The sequence below is a fragment of the Mauremys mutica genome, chromosome 2 (assembly GCF_020497125.1).
Source record: "Mauremys mutica isolate MM-2020 ecotype Southern chromosome 2, ASM2049712v1, whole genome shotgun sequence".
Lineage (NCBI taxonomy): Eukaryota > Metazoa > Chordata > Testudines > Geoemydidae > Mauremys > Mauremys mutica.
In genome coordinates this window covers 282771270-282793224 of record NC_059073.1, presented here as the reverse complement: position 1 = coordinate 282793224, position 21955 = coordinate 282771270, and the positions used below count along the sequence as shown (strand labels likewise).

At 40.8% G+C, this 21955-nt stretch overlaps 1 protein-coding gene across 2 annotated transcripts in view; it reads left to right on the top strand.

Annotated features, from left to right (window-relative positions):
* The first annotated feature begins 12831 nt into the window (after positions 1-12831).
* LOC123363539 (sodium channel protein type 5 subunit alpha-like) overlaps positions 12832-21955 on the top strand; it is a 94681-nt gene continuing 85557 nt past the window's right edge. For both annotated transcript variants that reach the window (XM_045004640.1, XM_045004641.1), the window contains exons 1-4: positions 12832-13074; positions 15129-15247; positions 17566-17682; positions 19555-19683. In XM_045004640.1, coding sequence (XP_044860575.1) covers positions 12832-13074; positions 15129-15247; positions 17566-17682; positions 19555-19683 — 608 coding nt within the window. The remainder of the gene's footprint in view (positions 13075-15128; positions 15248-17565; positions 17683-19554; positions 19684-21955) is intronic.

The following is a 21955-nucleotide window of genomic DNA, read 5'->3' as shown; positions in this document are numbered from 1 at the left end:
ACTATCAAACCTTCCATTGATGATCAAGTTTATTGAGAAACTGGCCAAAAGTAGCAACAAGCTTATTTAGCTAAAGCCAATATCCTAAACCTTGCACAAACCAAATTCAGGCCAAGAAGACACAGCAAAAACAGTAATAGACTGCTGGACAGACCTTTGATGATGATGGATAGAGGTCAGATCTCCAGTCTCATAATCTTGAACTTCTACACAGCATTCAACATGGCTGATTACAGAAGAGGGGAGTGCTGGAGCCCAAAGGAATGCACTAAAATAGCTTAAATACTTCCTGGAAGGACATTTCCATAGGGTAGTTATAGGAAACAATATCTCCCACACCAGACTCCCTTATTTGTAGAGCCCCTCAAGATCAATTCTTTCTCCAGTCTTATTCAACAGCTGTATTCACTCACTGGAGAACTGGCGAGACTTCATGAGCAGGAGAAGCCCTCCACGACTGCCAGGGGCGGCTGTAGCCATTTTGCCGCCCCAAACACGGCGACATGCCGCGGGGGGTGCTCTGCCGGTCGCCGGTCCCGCGGCTCTGGTGGACCTCCCGCAGACGTGCCTGCGGAGGGTCCGCTGGTCCTATGGCTCCAGTGGACCTCCCGCATGGACGCCTGCGGGAGGTCCACCGAAGCCGCCTGCCACCCTCCCGGCGACCGGCAGAGCACCCCCCGCGGCATGCCGCCCCAAGCACACGCTTGGCGTGCTGGGGCCTTGAGCCGCCCCTGACAACTGCCATACACACTTTATGGTTTCATCTGATTAATCTGTGCTTTCTAACATTCATTCTGAATTTGCTACAAAGTTTTGCCCTCAAAATTAGAATTTGTTAATGATTTTTGGGCTAGTAACTGAATATCAAAAACATATTAGTGAAGGTGGATTGCAATCTTTCACGACTGCAAAAGCTATACATATTTTTCCATTAACATCCTTTTTTCTTTTCTTCCACTCTAATTTTGACCGTATCCTTTCAATATAGTTCTCAGACTCAACACCATATATATTTTGCTAGTGGAAGGAGATGGAAAAATATTCAAATAATATGAAAGTATTTATGGTGAAAGTTTTTGCAATACAGACAGGGAGGAGAGTCCACTACATGAAGAGAAGAGGCTGTAAAACAGATTTTGCCTTTGTATTTCCTATCTGCTTTGTTCAGATTCAGTGCAAACAATGTTTTTTGTCAAAGAAACTCTTCTTTCTGCAGCGATAGAATAAAATTGTAAAGAAATACTCAGCTACCAGCCTCCCCCATTCTTTGCTTACTCCAGTTACAACCTTTCCCATGAGATCTTGTAAAATCACATTAGTTACTTTCACATCTAAACAAACACACACTCCTCCTTCATTCCCTCCCTTCTCTCCATATACACACCCCACATACAAATAACACTGTCTCTGGAGGACTAAGAGCTTAGCCAGGGTGGAGAGGAATTGCTTAAGGGGGAGATACAGATGTGATACAGGGAAGATAATGGTCTAACCCTTGGGAGGTAACTGGCCTGAAACTTGTTTCTCTTTGAATTAATGAAATGAATTCTGGAGCCTTTCTTTAGAAGGACTGGAAAAAAATGTAAGTTTTATGTACTTAATGCATTCTTTTTCTTCTTGGGAATAGGAATATTAATGTTGGGAACTTTTACTTGCTTCAGTGATGTATTACCTGCTTAAAAGACATTCAAGAAGCTAAGCAAACCCTTTTGTCTAGATGAGTGGTTTGAACAGAACATTAAAATTGGGCAGGAGTTAAAGAAAATGTGAATGTTTATTTCTCTGAGAAGTGAAATGGAGTTTATCTCACTCCAATTTTAGTATATTTTATCTCTATGATTTCAGATAGGGTCAAAATAATATTTAAAAGGCAGAGTATATGGTTCAGTAAAATTTGATCTGCTTTGATGTTGAGATGCCAAAGATAAGACTGTTAAAAATAAAGATTGTTTAGTTATAATTTTTTTCTTCAAAACCAAAGGGTCCCCTAGAATCTGGCATTATTTCAATAAATTAAAGTTTAATACCTCATTATTTTATCAGAAAGTGAAAATGTTTATTTTATTTAAGAACACCACATGCTGACGGTGACTAACCTTTATATTCTGAAAACAAGAAAAGAATAGATATTATTTTAAAGTGGATTTTTTTTTAAATTAGAGACTTAATCAGGTCTCTGTTTTGTATTTGAAACCAAAATAATTCAGTAGGAAACTTGGAAGATGATATTTGGTGATTATGATTTTATCAAGACCAGGGCAATGACTCCAATGAGAGAGAGTTGGTGAGAAAATAAATTAAAGAATGATGTAGCCAATGGGAAAGTGTCTGAGATTAAATATTTGATGGGCATTTGGCTGAGGAAATGAAGATAAAGTTTTTAAAGACACCTAAATGTCAGTCAGAGGTCTGTTTGTTTTGACCAGTTAGGACGGGGAAAGGTCCTAAAGATTGCATTTGGGGTAAATCTCTGGAAAGATGATATAAAATGAAATAGAAGCCATACATACACTTTGTCAATCGTCACAAGTAAATCTGTAGATGTACCCAAGTCTGAGCATTTTTGGAGCTCAGTCCATGGTCCTGGTACGCATTCCAGTAGCTTGTTTCATAGGTTTAAGTGTTTAGTACTGTTGAATTTTCTTTTGAAATTGTAGGATTTGAACAGAAACTATTTTATGAGTTAAAATGCTTATTTTTTTAATCTTGGCTTCTTGCTAGGTGAAGATGCAGATTATGGCAAACTGGAAACTTTTATTGTCTAGATAGCCTTTTCAGATTACTTTAATGCAAAATGGAACCTTCAGAGCTGCATTCTGCGCATACGAGTTTCAGCTTCTTTCTGTGACTAAATGCTTGTAGGCTAGAATTTGATACAAGCTGTGATTTTTTTTTAGATTTGGATGTCAAAATTTTCAGTCTTTGGATGATTTTTAATAATCGTTTTATAAGTGTCCAAAGTTAATGCTAAGATTATTTATTTGAGACCAAGGCATCGAACTCCTATATGCTTAAAATTTTCTCATGTTTTATTGAGGTTTTTACTTTTTGCATTTATTCTAAGAAATGTATGAATCATTTTTAGAAGTAACAATTAAAATTTTGTTGGCAGTGAGAAAAATGTTTTCCTTTAAATTATACATAAAGTTTGTTACTCTTAAACATTGTACTCTAGGTGTGAACTCCTTTTCTATGTTGAAAGATACCATCTGCAAACAATTTTCAGCACTTCAAAAGTGACAAATTTGTGGTATTTTTGGTGTGTATGTTATTAAAAAATCCCTCATCTTAAATTTTTGTTTCAGTGGGATTTTTATCTAGTTTTAACCAAAACTTCTAAATAGACAGTAGAAATATAACCAGTTTCTAATTTAAAATGTTGCTAATTTTTGGGCTAGAAACATACATAAATTCATATTGATCTTAATTATAATTTTCAATACATCATTCTGTCTAAATATACTGCTTATAAATTGAATCAGAAGTTTTAGGAAAAATCTTAGGAGCAGTTTGTGATTTTCTAATTAACCTAGAAAGATGGTTACATTTTAGCTTTATAATATTTATCCTATTTTGTTCAGACTGAAACAAAATTAAAGTCAATAAATGCATATGCAAATTTACTGCATCCCTAAGGTTTCTGGTTATTTGCCAGTGTGGCCTTTAATATTGCAAAGATTGCTCCTCACTGTCTTTTACAGTTTATGATTTTAACCACTTTGTCTAGTCCAAAGGATTTGTGTAGCCTTAAACAATGAAAAACAATAATTGCATGATAAATAATTGAGAGTGCCAGAGACTGAAGTCCTGTACTCATTAAAATTACAGCATAGGCACTGAGGCGTTGGAGGTTTAAGCATCCTCATACCAACCTGCCAGTTCTTCAAACCTGTCTCAAGAGGAGCACAGCTAGTAGCAAGTGTGTAATTTGCTTCCATACACATTTAGTCCTTAGTCTCTCTACTAAGACCATCAACAGTGGTCCCAATTGTGATGGTATCTTTGTGATTTAGAAAGCAGTCCACTTGGAATTGGACTCAGACCACCAATGAATTTCAAATAAGGCACTAAGCAACCATCAGGTGGTAATAACTTTTAGTCACTACTAACCAGGACTGTATTAAAACTGCTTTGCTAGATCCAAAATGTCCCAAATACTATTACCAACCCTCTTACTCATCCAGTGCCTTCAATGGAATATTCTTTGAACCACTGTGGTGTCACTTCAAGTGGTTACATCTGAAAGATTCTGAACATCCAAGTAGTGCTTGGCACAGTTCAGGGCAGAAGGGGGATCATAGAATCCTAGAATATCAGGGTTGGAAGGGACCTCAGAAGGTCATCTAGTCCACCCCTCTGGGTGGGGACTAATCCCCAACTAAATCATCCCAGCCAGGGCTTTGCCAAACCTGTCCTTAAAAACCTCTAAGGAAGGAGATTCCACCACCTCCCTAGGTAACCCATTCCAGTGCTTCACCACCCTCCTAGTGAAAAAGTTTTTCCTAATATCCAACCTAAACCTCCCCCTCTGCAACTTGTGACCATTACTCCTTGTTCTGTCATCTGCCACCACTGAGAACAGTCTAGATCCAACCTCTTTGGAACCCCGTTTCAGATAGCTGAAAGCAGCTATCAAATCCCCCCTCATTCTTCTCTTCTGCACACTAAATAACCCCAGTTCCTTCAGCCTCTCATCATAAGCCATGTGCTCCAGCCCCCTAATCATTTTTGTTGCCCTCCGGTGGACTCTTCCCAATTATTCCACATCCTTGTTGTAGTGTGGGGCCCAAAACTGGACACAGTACTCCAGAAGAGGCCTCACCAATGCTGAATAGAGGGAAATGATCACGTCCCTCGATCTGCTGGCAATGCCCCTACTTATACAGCCCAAAATGCTGTTAGCCTTCTTGGCAACAAGGGCACACTGTTGACTCATATCCAGCTTCTCATCCACTGTAACCCCTAGGTCCTTTTCTGCAGAATTGCTGCCTAGCCATTCGGTCCCTAGTCTGTAGCAGTGCATGGGATTCTTCCGTCCTAAGTGCAGGACTCTGCACTTGTCCTTGTTGAACCTCATCAGATTTCTTTTGGCCCAATCCTCTAATTATCATGATGGTGATGGGATGGTGATGCAAAGGTGGCTTTAAACCACCTTTTCACTTTCCTGATATTAAGCGAATATGCAATGGGTATCTGCCTTTGCACAGAGTAGCATCACGGCTAAGGACAGTGAGAAATCTTTCACTCATATAAAAACACACTAGTGTAAATCCAGAGTAACTCCATAGAGAATACAATAGAGTTATACTGGATTTATACTTTAGTGCAAATAAGATCAGAAGCAAGCTCCTTGTAAACTGCTTCAAATAGGTAGGCAAAATGAGGTGAGTATGATATTTTCAACTCTTAGTTTTTTGTTTGTTCCTCTTACTTTATACTTTTCAGATTTTTATAAAACGTTTTTGCATTAAGCTGTCATTTTTTAAGAAACGGGAGTAGAAAATATGTTTTTATACATTTCACTGTTTTCCTTAAAATATATTTTTAAAATTCACCAATATCATAATATCTGTTTGATATGTTCATTTAAAATTCTCAGAGTTTCATGGAATATAACAACACATTTGATAAAACAAAGGGCCTGATCTTCAGCAGCTTTGAACTGTTCTACCAGCCCCAGTGCTGTCTTACCCAGCTCCCAAAAAATTCCTGTCAGATGGCTTCAGTGACTCCCCTGAAGCTAGATCAAAGGGCATGTCTAGGGTGATTCCAAGCTATCCTGGCTGCTAGAATGGCCCCTTGAGGCCTAGGCAACCAATGCAACTTTAGAGCAGCCATCTTTGCAGCTGGTTTTCTCCATGGGCTGGATAAAATCAATATGTCTAGGAGAAAACAAGAGTGAAATCCTAGTTCCATTGAAGTCAGTGATAAAACTAAAATTGACTTCAGTGGGGCTAGGATTTTCACTTCAAATCTTTAAACAACACTTAATTCCAGTTACTTACAATATAACACATGAACATATTATACAAAAGTCCTTAACTGATCAGAAGAAAAGTTGAAAAGAGTAGAGAGAAAATTACCCAAGAATTAAGAAATGTAATTCACTACTGACATAATTGGTCACTAACACTAATTATCTACCCTGTCCCTCTCCCTCACCCTGGTATCAGCCTAATGGGTCTCAAACCACAGTTCTGACCTCTGTTAAATGGATGTACTTCCACTGATTCAATGGCAGACAGAATTCAGACCATAGTCACTACAAGAAAAAGAGAGAGAAAATCTCTTCTACACTAATTTAGTTTATACATCAGAAGTAACATCCCTGAAAAAGAAAAATTGGGAGGAAAACACCTTTACTGTAATAGTTTAAGTACACATGTGGGTAATCATTTGATAATTTACAAAACATATATCAAAAAGCTAAAATCTCATCTCATCAATCATATATTTGGTTGGTTGCTCATTTTTTTGACTCTTGATCTCAGCTTGAGCGTTCAGGACTTGAAACTGTCTCCAACAAGAAAACTCTTCATTTTAAACACCCCCAAAGTATTCCATGAAAGGCCATAATATTGTCTATGTGCTGTTGTTGCCTCCATAACATTGGGGGTGGGAGGTAGAGGGGGGAAATCTCTTAATGGCTTTGGATTAACAATTTAATCTACTGATGGTCAAATTGCTAAATCTAGCCTTGGTCCAATACAAATTCAAAAATAACCACAAGTGCACTTTTTAGGTAACATAAATAGTATCATGGGATACTATTGAAGATTTCTGAATAAACAAGGGACATTTTTTTTAATCCTGTATGTTATATAATGATAAACTTTAATTAGCAAAAGTTTAGGTACCTCACAACTCTCTGTGGTTGAAAAGTGTATTTTGGAAATACTTCTGTTCCCATTTAAGTCAATGGGAATTTTGCCATTGACATCTGTGACAGCAGGATCAAGCCTTTATTTCCTGTGTAACACCTAGCTATTGTCCCCAGGTCAAGACATTTGCACAAATATTTGGACCAGAAAACACACTCTGGCTCTGAATCCCAGCTCTGGCCAAGGAGTGCTTGGTAAACATAAATGACTTTATGGGACATTAGAGTGAGTTATTCAAAAGTTATTCTGTTATTCAAAACAGAAGAGTTTTGAATAAACAAGGAACATTTCATTTAAATTTGAAGAAATTTTATATTTTGAAGGGTTTTTTTGATGAAGGAAAAGAGAGAAATCTGTAACAAAGTCTTCAACAAAACAACATGAATGGTGAGGTCAGGGGAGGAAGTGTTTTAAATGATTATTTGAATATCTTGAGTTTTTGAGCCTGGTAGACTTTTACGGAAGCATTTTTGCTGATGAGCACCCGTGTAACATTTGGCAGATAGCGCAGTAGAGCAATTATTGTATTCCCTCTGTGCACTGCACAGAAATGGTATAATTTCATCCATAATTCACAGCTCTCATTATCAATACCATAACATCTGAATTATCCCAAACGACAAAAAACAAATATTCGTTTGGACTTTAATACATTAGAGCAGGTTTCATTTTAATTTCACTACAATATTATGAGTTGCACTGATTTCAAAATCACATATATGTAATATAAAGTTGCAAAGAATGAAATATTGCAGAGATATAGTGGCCCTGATTCAGGAACGCACTGAAGGACATGCTTTCCAGAATAGGGATGTATTGAGGGATGTACTCAAGTGTTTTCTTAAACTGGGGTCAAAAGCACAAAACGCATCCCTTTCTACTAGTAAAAAGCTATATCAACTACCAAACAAATTTTTCTTCCCAGAATTCATTATTTTCTCTCTCTTTTGGTATTGTGACTCACTCTGAGCAGTCTCCTCTTCCTAGCCTGGTGTTACAGGCTCCAGTTTTAGAACATAACTCAGTCAAAATTCAGAGACATTGAAAAGAAGAAATGGGAAGTTAAGAATGACCATGAGCACTATTCTGCATTCCGCCTTCCTGGCCTCTGAAGTTTCTTCACCAAAGCAATCTGGCAACATCATGAGGCGTGTCTTGGTGAATATTGCCACCTTACACTTAATAACAGTAAGGCAAGTGGCAAGCCTTGACTACTTCTCATTTTGCTACAATATGTTTTGTCATGTCTTCTGAGTAAAAGCTCTTTTTAATTGTTCCCATATTCCTGTGAGGAGAATGCAAGCCTACAGCAAGGGTTAAGAAAAGTAATAAGCAGGTAAGAAGACTACCTTTCTCCCTCATTAACGTGTTGACCAGTCTGGAGATACAATAAACTGTAAGAGTACAAAGAGAGGTGAAAGTAAGCCGGCACGCCCGGTATGGCATACCAGCAAGAGCTGCTTTGCTGTACCGGGGCGGCCCGGCTTCCCAAGGGGGCAATTTAAAGGACCTGGGGATCCCAGCAGGGGCTGGAGCCCCAGACCCTTTAAATTGCCACCAGAGACCCAGTGCTGGAGCCCTGGGGTAGGGCTGCAGGGTTCTGGGGGATATTTAAAAAGTCCGGGGCTCCCGCTGCTTCTACCGTCCCGGCCCTTTAAATAGCCCCGGAGCCCAGGGTTAGTGGGGGGCTCCAGGGGCTATTTAAAGGGCTTGGGGCTCCAGCTGCCTCTGCTGCCCAGGTCCTTTAAATAGCTGTGGGAGCCCCGCTGCTTCCCCAGGGCTCCCGCGGCTATTTACAGGGCCGGGGCAGTAGAAGCAGGGGAACCCCAGGCCCTTTCAATAGGCCCCGGAGCCCCGGGCTGCTGCTGCTACCCCAGTGAGGGGGCACTTACCTTACAGGGTGGGCTGGGGCTGGCTCTGACTCTCTCAGCCACGCCCCTTCTGCCCTAGGCCTCTCCCTTTCCGGGGGCCAGAGCTGGCCCCAGCGTACCGGTAAGTCACTAGACTTACTTTCACCCCTGAGTACAAAACTCACTTCTGTCCATTTCATACATTTCCTATGTCTTGAATCACATTCCTCCAAATATTTCTATACTTCTCTGAGCTTAAAATATATACAGTCACTGTGGGTAAAAATTTTGAAAGCACCTAAGTCCCATTTTCAGATGTTATTTAGATATTTAGGAGCCAAGAATCATTTAAAGTCAATGGCAATTATGTTCCTAGGTACCTAAGTCCCTTTTGAAAAAACCTGGGAATTAGGCTCCTAAATCACTTAGGTACTGTCAAAATTTTTGCCTTCTGTGTTAGTAGATTGATTGATTCTTTGCTCACATAACCTAATTAAGCAAAAAGCCATAAAATATGTATATAAGCAGAATCTGGATGAGCTCTCCCCTGATGTCTAGTGGTGAGCTGTGGAAAAAGACTTCAGAAGCTGATCTCGTTTGCATGGACACACCCACCCTGCCTAGGTGCTCAACACGATGGGACTGCTTGCCCAAATGATCACTTGTGGCTGGTGTTGGATCCCCAGTCTCCTTGTAATAAAGGGTTGTTATCGTTGTTGTATGACCCAAGGGCAGCAGAACTGTACCTGGCATACCCCAATGGAGGGACTCACCCTCAACTTAACAGCACTTGCTGGGCAGGGGACATGGGTTCCAAAGCCTAATGAGTTGAGAGAGAGTAGAGACAGGTACTTGTACTTGGTGGTGGACCCTGTTTAAGCTGAGTTAAATGTGTGTATGTGTGGCGGGTGTGTGTGTGATGACATTTTGGTAAGCGGGCAGCTGGTGGAGAGGGGCAGCAAGGGGCTAGCAGGGTGGCTGGCAGAAAGGCATGGCAAGCAGCTGGTGGAGAGGTGCGGCCAGCAGGGCAGCTTGTGGAAAGGTGTGGCAAGCGGCTAGCAGGGTGGCTGATGGAGAGGGCCAGAGCAGAGCCCCACAGCGGCATGCCCAAGCAGTGCAGCGTGTAAGGTGCCTCCTTACCGCCCCTGCCTTCCATACAGGGTGGGAGGTGAATTCTGAGGATGAACCTCTGCAGTCTGGGGCTGCACTGGCCAAGGACAGCAACTGTGAGTGAGATACAGAGAAGGGATGGGCATGTTAAAGGGACTTGGGTTGCTTGACTTAAGACCCTGAGGGGAAAAGGCCACCCCAACTTACGTGGGGATGGGTCTTTTTCTCATGGTTTGTGTTTATGAACCCTGGTTGTGGTGTTTTCCCAGATTAATGCTGAGTTAAACTCATAAACTCATAAATTGTTTGCCCTATGTAACACTGATAGAGAGATATGCACAGCCGTTTGCCCCTCCCCCAGGTATTAATACTTACTCTGGGTTAATTAATAAGTAAAAAGTGATTTTATTAAATACAAAAAGTAGGATTTAAGTGGCTCCAAGTAATAACAGACAGAACAAAGTAAATTAACAAACAAAATAAAATAAAACACCCAAGTCTAAGCCTAATACAGTAAGAAAACTAAATGCAGGTATAAATCACCCTCAGAGATGTTCCATTTGTTCTTTGATGGACTAGCCTCCTTTTAGTCTGGGTCTAGCAATCATTCACACACCTGTAGTTGCTATCCTTTGTTCCAGTTTCTTTCAGGCATCTTTTGGGGCGGAGAGGCTCTCTTGAGCCTGCTGGAGACAACATGGAGGGGCTTCCCCAGGGGCTTATATACTCGCTCTCTTGTGGGTAGAAACCCCTTCCCCTCTCCTATGGAGGATCCAGCTCCAAGATGGAGTTTTGGAGTCCCATGGGCAAGTCACATGTCCATGCATGACTCAGTTCCTTACAGGCTGATGCCTCGTTCCCAGGAAAGCAGAGATGTGGATTGGCATCTCCCGAAGTTCATTGTCAGCTTAAGTGTTTCTTGATTGGGCACTTACTGAGAGTAGTCTTTTCTCAAGAAGCTGACCAAATGCTTCACTGAGGCTACTTAAAATCAAACAAGTACATAGCCAATATTCATAACTTCAAATACAAAAATGATACATGCATACAAATAGGATGATTATATCCAGTAGATCATAACCTTTGCAGAGATATGTTACATGGCATATCTAGCATAAAACATATTCCGGTTATGTCATATTTACACTCATAAGCATATTTCTATAAAGCATTATGGGGTGCAACATTACAGCCATGTCTGGTGATTAGCTGCCCTCATGTACGATACGCCCCCTTTTTCCCACTGCTCACACTGCATCCCCTCTCATTCTCTGGACATTCAGTGTTCCCTTTTTGTGATTCAGCTGTTCCTTCTTCATGTCTTGGCCCTCTGGCCAGATCATTATGTATTCCCCTTCCTGTGGTGACAAAATCCCACAGGATAAACCATCCCAGGCAGTCTTCATATCGACTGCCCTAACTGTGCCACTTTCCCAGTCGCTGGGAGGGTAACCTAGGCCTACCTTCTTACTCTGGTTTCCAGCCCAGGGATCCTCTAATCAGTGGCCAAGGTCTTCAATGTCCCACTTTGCTGCTGTTTGCTGTTTCCTACACCTTCTCTCAGGCTTCCACCCCACCACCTTCTGGGTAAACTCTTCCTTCAGGGCTTGGATCCCTGCGGTTTCTACTCTCCTCCAGTAGGTTTCCTCCTTTCTCTGTCTAATGCCTAGAGAGTGACTGCAGGCTTGCTTACTGTAGCCCTTTTTTGCTGTCATCTTCCTGGCTTTATACTAGCCCCTCCTGTTCCTTTTCAGCTGGGCTCCATTGTCAATCAGGGGTTACTTAGGCCACCTAATTCCCCTCAGATGTAGCACATCAACTTAATTGGCCCTTCTCACGCTCATTAACACTTTCCAGTCTAATGTGGTGTGAACACCCCGTCACATTCCCCTTTTTGAAGTTAAATGCTGCTGTGATGGGGTTCTTTGGTATTTTTCTCCCTACAAGGATGTTAAATTACATTACATTATGGTTGTGGTGATCAAAAGGTTCAGCTACATTCACCTCTTGGACCTGATTCTGTGCACCACTTAGGACTAAATCAAGATTTGCCTCTCCCCTTGAGGGTTCCAGGACTAGCTGCTCCAAGAAGCAGTCATCCAGCAGGGCTCCTATTCTTAGCAAGCAGCTTAAGATGCTTTTACATTTTTGCTTTGTATGCTCCTTTTACAGGAGATGGAGATAGAACACTGGTATCAACTGGTTCCATGGCAGTTGGAGTTTGGCAGTTGGGCTCCAACACTTAGTTCATAGAATGGTGGACCCCTGCTGTCCATCCATTTGGGGGCAAGTGGAATCTTATTGATTTGAGGAAGGTGACAGCAAAGGGGAACTTCCAGGCTTCAAGGAAGGAATCTGTTAACTCCTTTTTCAAGAAAGCAAATTGGCTACTCTTTGATGGAATTAATGAAGAGAAAGAAACAAATGTGGCAGGGCACCTCCTCCATCTTGCTGGGCTTAGCGCTTCCTCCTCTTGCAATGGGAGGGGGGCACTGGTGTGCCAGTCCTTCCCCTAAACAGGGAGGAAAGCAGCCTCTCACTCTGGAGAAGCCTATCTCTCTGCTGCCACTAACCCTGCAGCAACTTGTGTCTCCTCTTTCACCAGAAGAGGAGTGTGTAAAGGTCTTGGGCAGCCCTTAATTGGTCTCCAGAAACCCCTGATTAACCCAAGATAAACTCTTGTCAGTTTACATGGAAAAAGGCTAAAATATCTGACATGCACCACTCTCTTACAGCTGTCCAGCCTGACTTTGTCACATAAGACATCTCATTTAATAGGTAATGCAAGTTTTGGTTGGTGGTGGTTTGGTTTGGTTTTGTTTTGTTTTGTTTGCCTAGGAGACTGAAAGCTACAAAATCAGGTATAGTTATAAGCCAACTGTGGTTGGTTGTATTTGACAGGTTTTTGGTAGTCACTTACGTTGATACCTCTTGTTAGCTGTTTCCACTACTAGGTATACAATCTATAACAGGAGGAAAAGGATGAAAAGATGGCTGACTTCTCTCTACCATGTTCTAACAATTTCTGCAAGTTCACATGTGAATCCTTGGTTGCTATTGAGAAGCGAATCGCTGCCAAGAAGGAATGCGTAGGTCAGAAGCCTGAAGAGAAACCTCGGCCTCAGCTTGACTTGAAGACTTTCCAGAAGCTGCCTGCTCTCTATGGAAATCCCCCTCAGGAGCTCATTGGGGAACCACTGGAGGATCTTGACCCTTACTACAGTGATCACAAGGTTAGACCCATCCAAAAAGTTTGTTGTTTTAACTTTGCTTTATTAAGAAGTGCAGAGAAGAAATGCTTATGCTGAGGGATATGACTTTTATGCCTCCTTGACCAGTTGTTAGTAGAGAGCCTTTTCTGGTTTATGGGTCAGAAAGCTAAATTTGGCAGTGCTTCCTTTGAATGATTATATTAAGACAGCTGTATTAAATCAGGTTATAATAAAACAGGTACCTAACATACTTGGAGTACTAAGCGATAATGTAATAAAACCTTAACTTTATAATCTACTAATCAAACAGAATGAAATTAATCAGCACGAGGCATATGCACCACTTACTTTCTGCTTTAGCTGGGGTCGGCAACCTTTCAGAAGTGCTGTGCCGAGTCTTCATTTATTCACTCTAATTTAAGGTTTCACATGCCTGTAATACATTTTAATGTTTTTAGAAGGTCTCTTTCTATAAGTCTATAATATATAACTAAACTATTGTTGTATGTAAAGTAAATAAGGTCTTTAAAATGTTTAAGAACCTTCATTTAAAACTAAATTAAAATGCAGAGCCCTTCGGACCGGTGGCCAGGACCCAGGCAGTGTGAGTGCCACTGAAAATCAGCTCGCGTGCCGCCTTCAGCACCCGTGCCATAGGTTGCCTACCCCTGGCTTAAGCTATCCAAATAGGGCTCAAGTGGGACTTTGGTGGTGTATGTTAGCCCTCTCCACAAAAATGAATTTCACCCACACTGAATATAACATTGGATACAATATAAAAATCTGTTACTACATGATGACAGAAAATTGAGTTATTGGTTTATCTAAAGTATCTTCCATCCTACCAGACCTATGTGTAGGCTGATCAAAGACACTACATTACATGTAGCCTCTCTCTAAAGCCTGCTGATAGTCAGAATCACTTAATACAGTCTATTTCCTATGTTATAAATTTTAACAAGGAAATACAGAAAATAAATATATATATATTTACAGAACCACCAGTTCTTCGACAATGTTTTCTATAGAATATATTTTAGCCTTTAAAATATACGTGAAATTCTGAGACTTGAACCCACATCTCCCACACTCTGGTTCGAGCCCTATCCCCCAAGCTAATGGGATGGGTTTTTCCAAGGATTTCCTGTTGCAGTTGTTACATCTTGTATAAATAATTCACTATTCATTGGCACAGGGACATGAGCCCAGGTCTCCCATATGCCCAGGTGAGTTCCAAAACACCTGAGCAATAAAGTCGGTCTCTCTCTGGTCCAAAGAATATTTAGTTATTTATTCAAAGTGGAAGAGCTCCAACTGGAGAAATTGAGAAAGGGAAGAAGAGCAACTGACTGTATATCCCAGTTGTTAGGACACTCCCCTTTTCCAGTTTTTAGCGGAAATTCCAGGGTCCCTGGTTTTTCAGAAATTCCACCCTGAACCCGAGAAACCTTCCCAATTAAAAGATCAGCTAAACCACCTCTTTTGTAGGAAAAGTTTCAGGTCTGACAAATCAGTATTTTTTGATGAAAAACTGTTATTGAAAAATTCTGGACGAGTTCTAATGTCAATATTACTGAATTCTGAGAAAGTGGTTCAGTAAATAAAGGCCCTGATCCTGCAAATGCTTACAGACGAATGGAAATTGACTCTCACATGAGTTGTCCCATTTACGTTAATGGGAATACTGACATGAGTTAAATGATGACTTTGCAAATTCTTTTTAAGATCAGGGCTAAAGAAGGAAGTTTCCTACTGAGAACTTCCAACTGATTAATTAATAGCCTAAATTTTCCTTGAGGAAAAAAAGGATATGTAATGTGTTCTCCATAGTAAACAATATTTCTTACTGATTTGTTGAAAATTGTGTGGTATAAATATATAACAAATCAAAAGGAATGACAAGAATTACAAAAAAAGTCTTTCAGTTTAAACAAACAAAGTGCAAGTCCAGACATCAAACTTTTACCGATAATCTGCAGTGCTGGCCACAGATACAAACCATTAACATCCTCAATTAAATTTCTGTAAAAGTTTGATTTATTTAATATTATCTCATGTTTTTGTTTTCTTTAAAGACATTTATGGTACTGAACAAAGGAAAAACAATCTTCCGATTTACTGCCACACGTGCCTTGTGTATACTTAGCCCTTTCCATTCAATCAGAAGAGCAGCGATTAAAATTTTGGTTCACAAATATCCTTTCAGTTGGCTTTACTCATTCTATTTTTTTAATAATAATACAAGATAATGGGTGTTATGCTGTGCTTGTTATATGCTAGCTCTAGCCTTTTTCTAAAAGCAATAATACATGTGCTCCAGATAGCTCACGGATAATTTTGAATGATTTTAGAAATGACTATTATTAGCATATGAAGCTGGAAAGTACAGGGATAGATCTGCACAGAGGAAGGATGGCCTTGGAAATCAGGTAACAGAGGGCCCAATTCTGATCTCACTATACCTGTGTAAGTTGGGAGTAATGTCATTAAAGTCAATGCAGCAAAGAGTCCTGTGGCACCTTATGGACTAACAGACGTATTGGAGCATGAGCTTTCGTGGGTGAATACCCACTTCGTCGGATGCAAAGTCAATGTGCTTGGTTCACTAGAGTGTTTCACCAGTTTTACACTGTGAAGTTACACTGGAGTACCACAGTGATACTTAGACCCAAGAGAGGGCATGATCCTGCCACTGTACGGATCTCAGAGTGCCACCAATCACATGGAGCCCTGCAAAGGTGTTATGAGAACCCTGAGGAAAAGGATGTTCTGTAATCCAGAGCCCTTCCTAGCAGCAGCGGACAGGCTCCGATGGAGAGGTGTTGCATATGGCTCTGCAACAGTACAAGGAGGGTGATTTTTGTCCAGGGTCACCTCTCCAGCATGCTGAAGTGTGATCGCATGGGCTGGCCAGCCTACTTCAGACATGCCCCTTCTCCAGCAGGGCTGCCTGTGTTCAGGTCCATGGTGCTTTTGGTGCAGCTGTTGGGTCTCTGGAGGTCCCTGTCTGAAAGGATGGCTCCTAAACTTGCGGCTGGTAGGCATAGGGGAATCCTGCTTCCTGGATTGCATGTCTACAGGGAGTGTGGTGTCCCACCCCTTCTGCCCTCTGCACACTCCTCCAGAGCTAGCTGCACATGGATCATATCTGTGATGTGGTGACTGTATCTGCTTAGCTGTCTGCACCAGTTGCGAGTGGGGATCTGCACCAGTGATGCTACTGAGCTGTGCTCAGTGCTTTTGTAGATCCCGTGTGTGGGGGAGTGCAAACCCCTGGCACCGCTTTCAGGCTCACACCCATTGTTACTATACTATAAAATCAGTGTCAGTGATATCAGGATCAGTTCCCTGGATTGTGTTCCTGGCTCTTTCTTTGTGATCTTGGATGAGTGACTTAACCACTTGGTTTCTTTATCTGTAAAAAGGGCATAATACAATACATGCCTCAGAGTTTCATGAGGAATTCACTGTTATTACCTTTACTTTTATTGCATTTAGTGCCCAAGGGCACCAGTCAGATGCAATACAGACACATACAAAGTCATGGTTCCTGCCCTAGAGAGCTTATAATACAATTTAAGATGGAGACTCCACAAATGAGTGTAACAAATTATATGTGGAAAGAGGAAGGGTAGAAGGAGAGTAGTGCCAAGCAGTGATATATTTTCCACACATATCTTTTTGAACAAACGTTTTTTGTGTGAGGCAGGATGGTCTTGTGGCTAAGGAACTGACCTGAGACATTGACATCTGGATTCAATTCTCACCTGTCACAACTATCTGTGTCACCCTGGGCGAGTCACTTCGGCCCAGTTCCACAAAGCTACTTAGGCTCCTAACTTCCATTGAAATCTAAATACCTTTGTGGATCTGGGGCCTTTATCTCTTTGCACTTCAGTTTCGCATTTGTAAAATGAGGATAAAAATACATCCTTTCCCCCCCTCATTGTCATTCTTTCCTATTTAGACCCTGAGCCCTTTGAGGTAGGAACTGTTTTTTATTAAGTTTTACATGTGATGCCTTGTGCAATGAAGTCTCAATCTTAGTTGCTTAGATGCTACTGTATTATAAATCATGTTAATAATAGTGTATTATGCGGTGACATTAATTAAAATGAATAACATCAAAATAAAACTGTTAAGCATGTCAGAGAATTTGAAGTCAAATATTAAATCCACAACTGTTAAAACACTTTGGCCTGGTCTACACTGGGGGGGGGGGGGGGTCGAACTAAGGTACGCAACTTCAGCTACGCGAATAGCGTAGCTGAAGTCGAACTACCTTAGTTCGAGTTACTTACCCGTCCTCACGGCGTGGGATCGAAGTCCGCGGCTCCCCCGTCGACTCCGCCACCGCCATTTGCGGTGGTGGAGTTCTGGAGTCGACGGGAGCACGTTCGGAGTTCGATTGCTACCCGCCGATCCGGCGGGTAGTATGGACGTACCCTTAGTGTATTAGTGACATTTTCTGATTATACAATAATGTTCTTTACCTTAACTCCTGTTACTTACATTGTTCACTATGTTTATTATGTGCACTATTTTAACCAATTGTGTCTTCATGGCTAAGTCAGACACTGCTGGGAAGTCTAAGGCACTTGACTCTCCTGGCTGGAGCAAGTATGTTGAGTAAGTATTTCTGTAGGAATTTATTTTTCCTAATTCTCTAGTTCTAATTAATTAATTAATTGGCCTAATCTTGTAGTCCTCTCACAAGGTAATGTCATATTGGAGTCAGTAGGAATTTTGCTTCTGTTAGAACTTCAGGATCATTGCTTTGTGGAAATAGGGCCATCATCTATTTTCATTTGCTCCACTGTAAACCCAGAATAACTCATTGGAGAGCAGAATCTGAGCCATGAAGGAAAAAAAAGTTTATTATTGCTTTGTGGAAATAGGGCCATCATCTATTTTCATTTGCTCCACTGTAAACCCAGAATAACTCATTGGAGAGCAGAATCTGAGCCATGAAGGAAAAAAAAGTGCTAAATTTCTTTTATTGTTTATCTTTCCTCCACCTTTCATTGCTCTAATCCCTGAAGTCCTTCCTCGGTTTTTACTCATTGCTTTCCCAGACAAGTCTCCCACCAATGTCAATATTGAATAAGGATTTCAAGATGTGATCCTTTGTCTTTTTAAACTTCTTTCAGTAATGTTGATCTGTGCACTATTTGCTCTAGTAAAATATTCTGTCAGATGCTTTTTGCTAGTGGAACTCTGTCTTCAGCATTGCCAGTTCTCGCAATGTTATCACTTTCACTATATATCACAATATTTAGTATTTTGTCTTAAAGCCCCAGCTCTTAGAGTCATGTTCAAACCTGAAAATCTCAGATTTCAGAAAAAAAGGTACAATTCTAGCCCTCCTAGTTGTAGAGGAAAACTTAAAAATGTGACCCCTAATAGCCTCAACAACAGAAGGCAAAGAAAAAGAACCCCAAATGTATTATTTCTAAATGTCATTATTTTTAGGGCAATCGTGTGACTTTTTCAGGCCTCACTTATGAGTTTTGAACACTTGCTGCTGGCAATCCTGTAGTGAACTCTATGTAGCTGGATCCCTGCACCTGCACAAATTCCATTAACATCACTGCAGCTCCTCCTCTTTTGGAGTACATTGCAGGATCAGCATCTGAATTAACAACTTTCAGTCTATCAGCTCATCCACCTTGCTAACTGTAATATCTGAATAAAACTGTGGCATGATTTTAATATACGTCTCCATTTGTAATGGTGTGCTGCCCTAAGTTTCTATGTAAGGGAGTCAGAATTTAGACAGAATATTATATGCTGTGAGAATTGAAAATGCTGTTTGAATGAATTCAGACAGTATTTTCAGAATATTTTTTTCTCAGTGAAAAGGGCTAAATTGCTGTTAAATAATTTCTGAACATATTTTCTGAGTATCAGATGCTTTTAGAATTCCCGCAGGAGACCTCGGTCTTGCTGAAGTGACAAGTGCCCTCAGAAAAGCCAGCAGAGCATTTACTGACAATTTCCATTTAAAACAATGTTGCCTTTAAAATGAAGATCCTGTAAGTTTGTATTCTGTAAGTTTTTCAATGTTCTTTAAAGAAATGGCTACCAGATTCACAAACTGACCAACATACAGCTATTTCGGCACATTGACAAGTGATGATATGAATTATCTTCAAAAATTTTAAAAGTGGCCTGTGATTTTGGATACCTCAAATTTGGAGTGCCCAATCTGAGACACCTTAACATTTTAGCAAAGAAAATTGTCAAAGGCAAGTGAATATGCTGCAGACACAGAGGTTGATAACTGCATCCAGACTGCTGTCAGCTAATATCTCAAATTGCCTGTGAGTTAGGTCCTGATCCAACACTCATAGAAATTGATGGAGCCTTTCCATTATCTTCAACGGAGCCACTGGACCTGCTCCCGGAGGCTCTGAGGGAGCTCACAGAACGAGTATGCTGAATGTGCCTCCTCCATTAATTGCTAATGTTCTCGCATTTCTTGGACACTTTACTCCCCAGATACACTTTCACTGGCATTTACACTTTTGAAGTATTGATAAAAATATTGGCAAGAGGATTCTGTCTGAATGAATTCACTTTCCTTCGAGATCTATGGAATTGGTTGGATTTCAGTGTCATTGTTCTGGCGTAAGTAAGGGTGTATATGTATATTAAGGGATATCATGCAGTTAAAGTAGTTTTGCTTGTTTTGATTTTTTCTCTAACTTTTCACTGAAGTGTCTAAATTGTTGTACTTTGCACCCAAGATACAAAATCATTTTAAGGAGCAATAACTGTATCTGGAAAAGCTATTGAGTGCTCCTGTATCCCCTTCATTGTAAGGTGCAGAGGATAGCAACAGTATGCCAATCCCTCAAAAGAGGATAAAGGGACTGCACAGAGAGCAAAGACAGCAATAAGAGACACTGTTTTCCATCACATCGAAACCAGCAGCCCCTTTATTTGAAATAGGGAAAGGATCTGACCTGACAGGCAGTGAGATTTAATATCATGAAGTGTGTATGCGTGCATGCATGTGTGTGAATGCATGTGTGTGAAGGCACTTTGACCACGTACATAGACACCATTGTAGTCAGTGAATCAAATCTGGGATTTCGTCACCAGAAATACAATCTGAGCTTGAACTACTGAAGTTAGAAAGCTATTACAGTGACAGCCACAGGAGGGAAATAAAATCAAACCCATTAAGCCACTGTATTATAGACTCTTCCTATTATTACACAAGCAGGTCAAGAATATTTGCAATCTGCAGCTCAAGACTCATAGGGGATGTCCATTTTTATGTTAGTTTCCTTTCAAATATAAGTACCAATAGGAGGCAGAACCTATTAGTCCAGGTTTTATTTGATTACTCCAAACATTCCAGAGTGGTGTGAGTTCCAAGGACACTGGGTCTTTTAGTTCCTTCTGTCTTGGTTTCTTTTTATCACAGTAAGGCAATAAATAGGCAATACTATCATCCATAGCATTTCCAATGTTTTCATTGTAGTAGATTGTATGGGATACACTCCATAACAACAGTGGCTGAAGCTACTCCCTACAGAGTTCCTCTGAGCTGTCTGCACAGACAGCTTCTAACTCACTATGTCTCCCAGTGACAGCACACTGACTGCAGCCAGGGCCGGCTCCAGCGTTTTTGCTGCCCCAAGCAATGGGGGAAAAAAAAGCCACGATCGACAGCAGCTCTACCGCCACCGCTTCATTCCCTGCCGAATTGCTGCTGAAGAGCCGGACATGCTGCCTGCCGCTGGCTGCCCCAAGCACCTGCTTGCTGCGCTGGTGCCTGGAGCTGGCCCTGACTGAAGCCCAGTCAATGAAGAGGAGACAAGGAACTTCCTACCACACATACAAATACAGCCACGGACTTTAGAGTTCCATTATATCAGTGGTTCCCAAACTTTAACAACCTGTGAACCCCTTTCACTAAAATGTCTAGTCTCGCAAACCCCTCCTAAAAATGAATATTTCCAGGGATTTTCTCTTTTACCTGAGAATAAATTATAAAAGCAGTGATCTTGGAAATATAAAATTTGTTTTTATGATGTTTATTCACACTATTATTATTTATTATTACAGTATTTTTATTACATTATGAAAATGGCAACACTCTTCCAAGATCTCACTTTCATAGCTTGTATCACTTTGAATAAGCCTGTTTTATCAAGGAGTATCAGATGTGAAACAGCAGGAAGGTATTTAAGAAGCCAACTCAAAGTTCCTCCTACACAGGCATTCAGGTCTTGAGTAGTCCAGCCAAACAACACATGTTACGAAGCTTAAACTTGTTCTTCATAATAATTTTAAAAACAGTGCTAGGTGCCCATTTAATTTTAAAAACAGCAAAAAATATCCACCTCCCTTTCCATTTCATATAAGGAGTCTTGAAATTTTAATCTCCTCAGTATGACATATATGCTTGCTTTGATCTGCATAGCTATTGGAAGTCCAAGGGACAGCTCTGTCCACCATTAGAGATTTTTTTTCCGAGAACCCCTGTAACATTTCGCAAACCCCCAGGGGTTCACAAACCCCAGTTTGGGAACCACTGCATTATATCCATAGGTCCTTTTTTGTTACTATTGGCACTATTGCTATTGTTCTAAGGGAAAGAATATCAAAATGATACCATTAAAGGAAAACAGAAATGTGGAATTACACGTGCCTCTGTTAGTGTGTGTAAATGAAGCTTTGCTGTGGTCTTTCCCATCTTTGCTCCAAACAAACCAGATTGTGTATAAAATAAACTAGGAGAAACATTCCGAGTCACCTCATTAATATCTCTCCCCGTGAAGTTGTGACTCACTCAAAGTCTCAAGCTTGACCTCCTGCTTCGCCAAAAGAACTCTGTGTGTGTGTGTGTGTGTGTGTGTGTGTGTGCGCGCACGTGGAGGAAGGAATA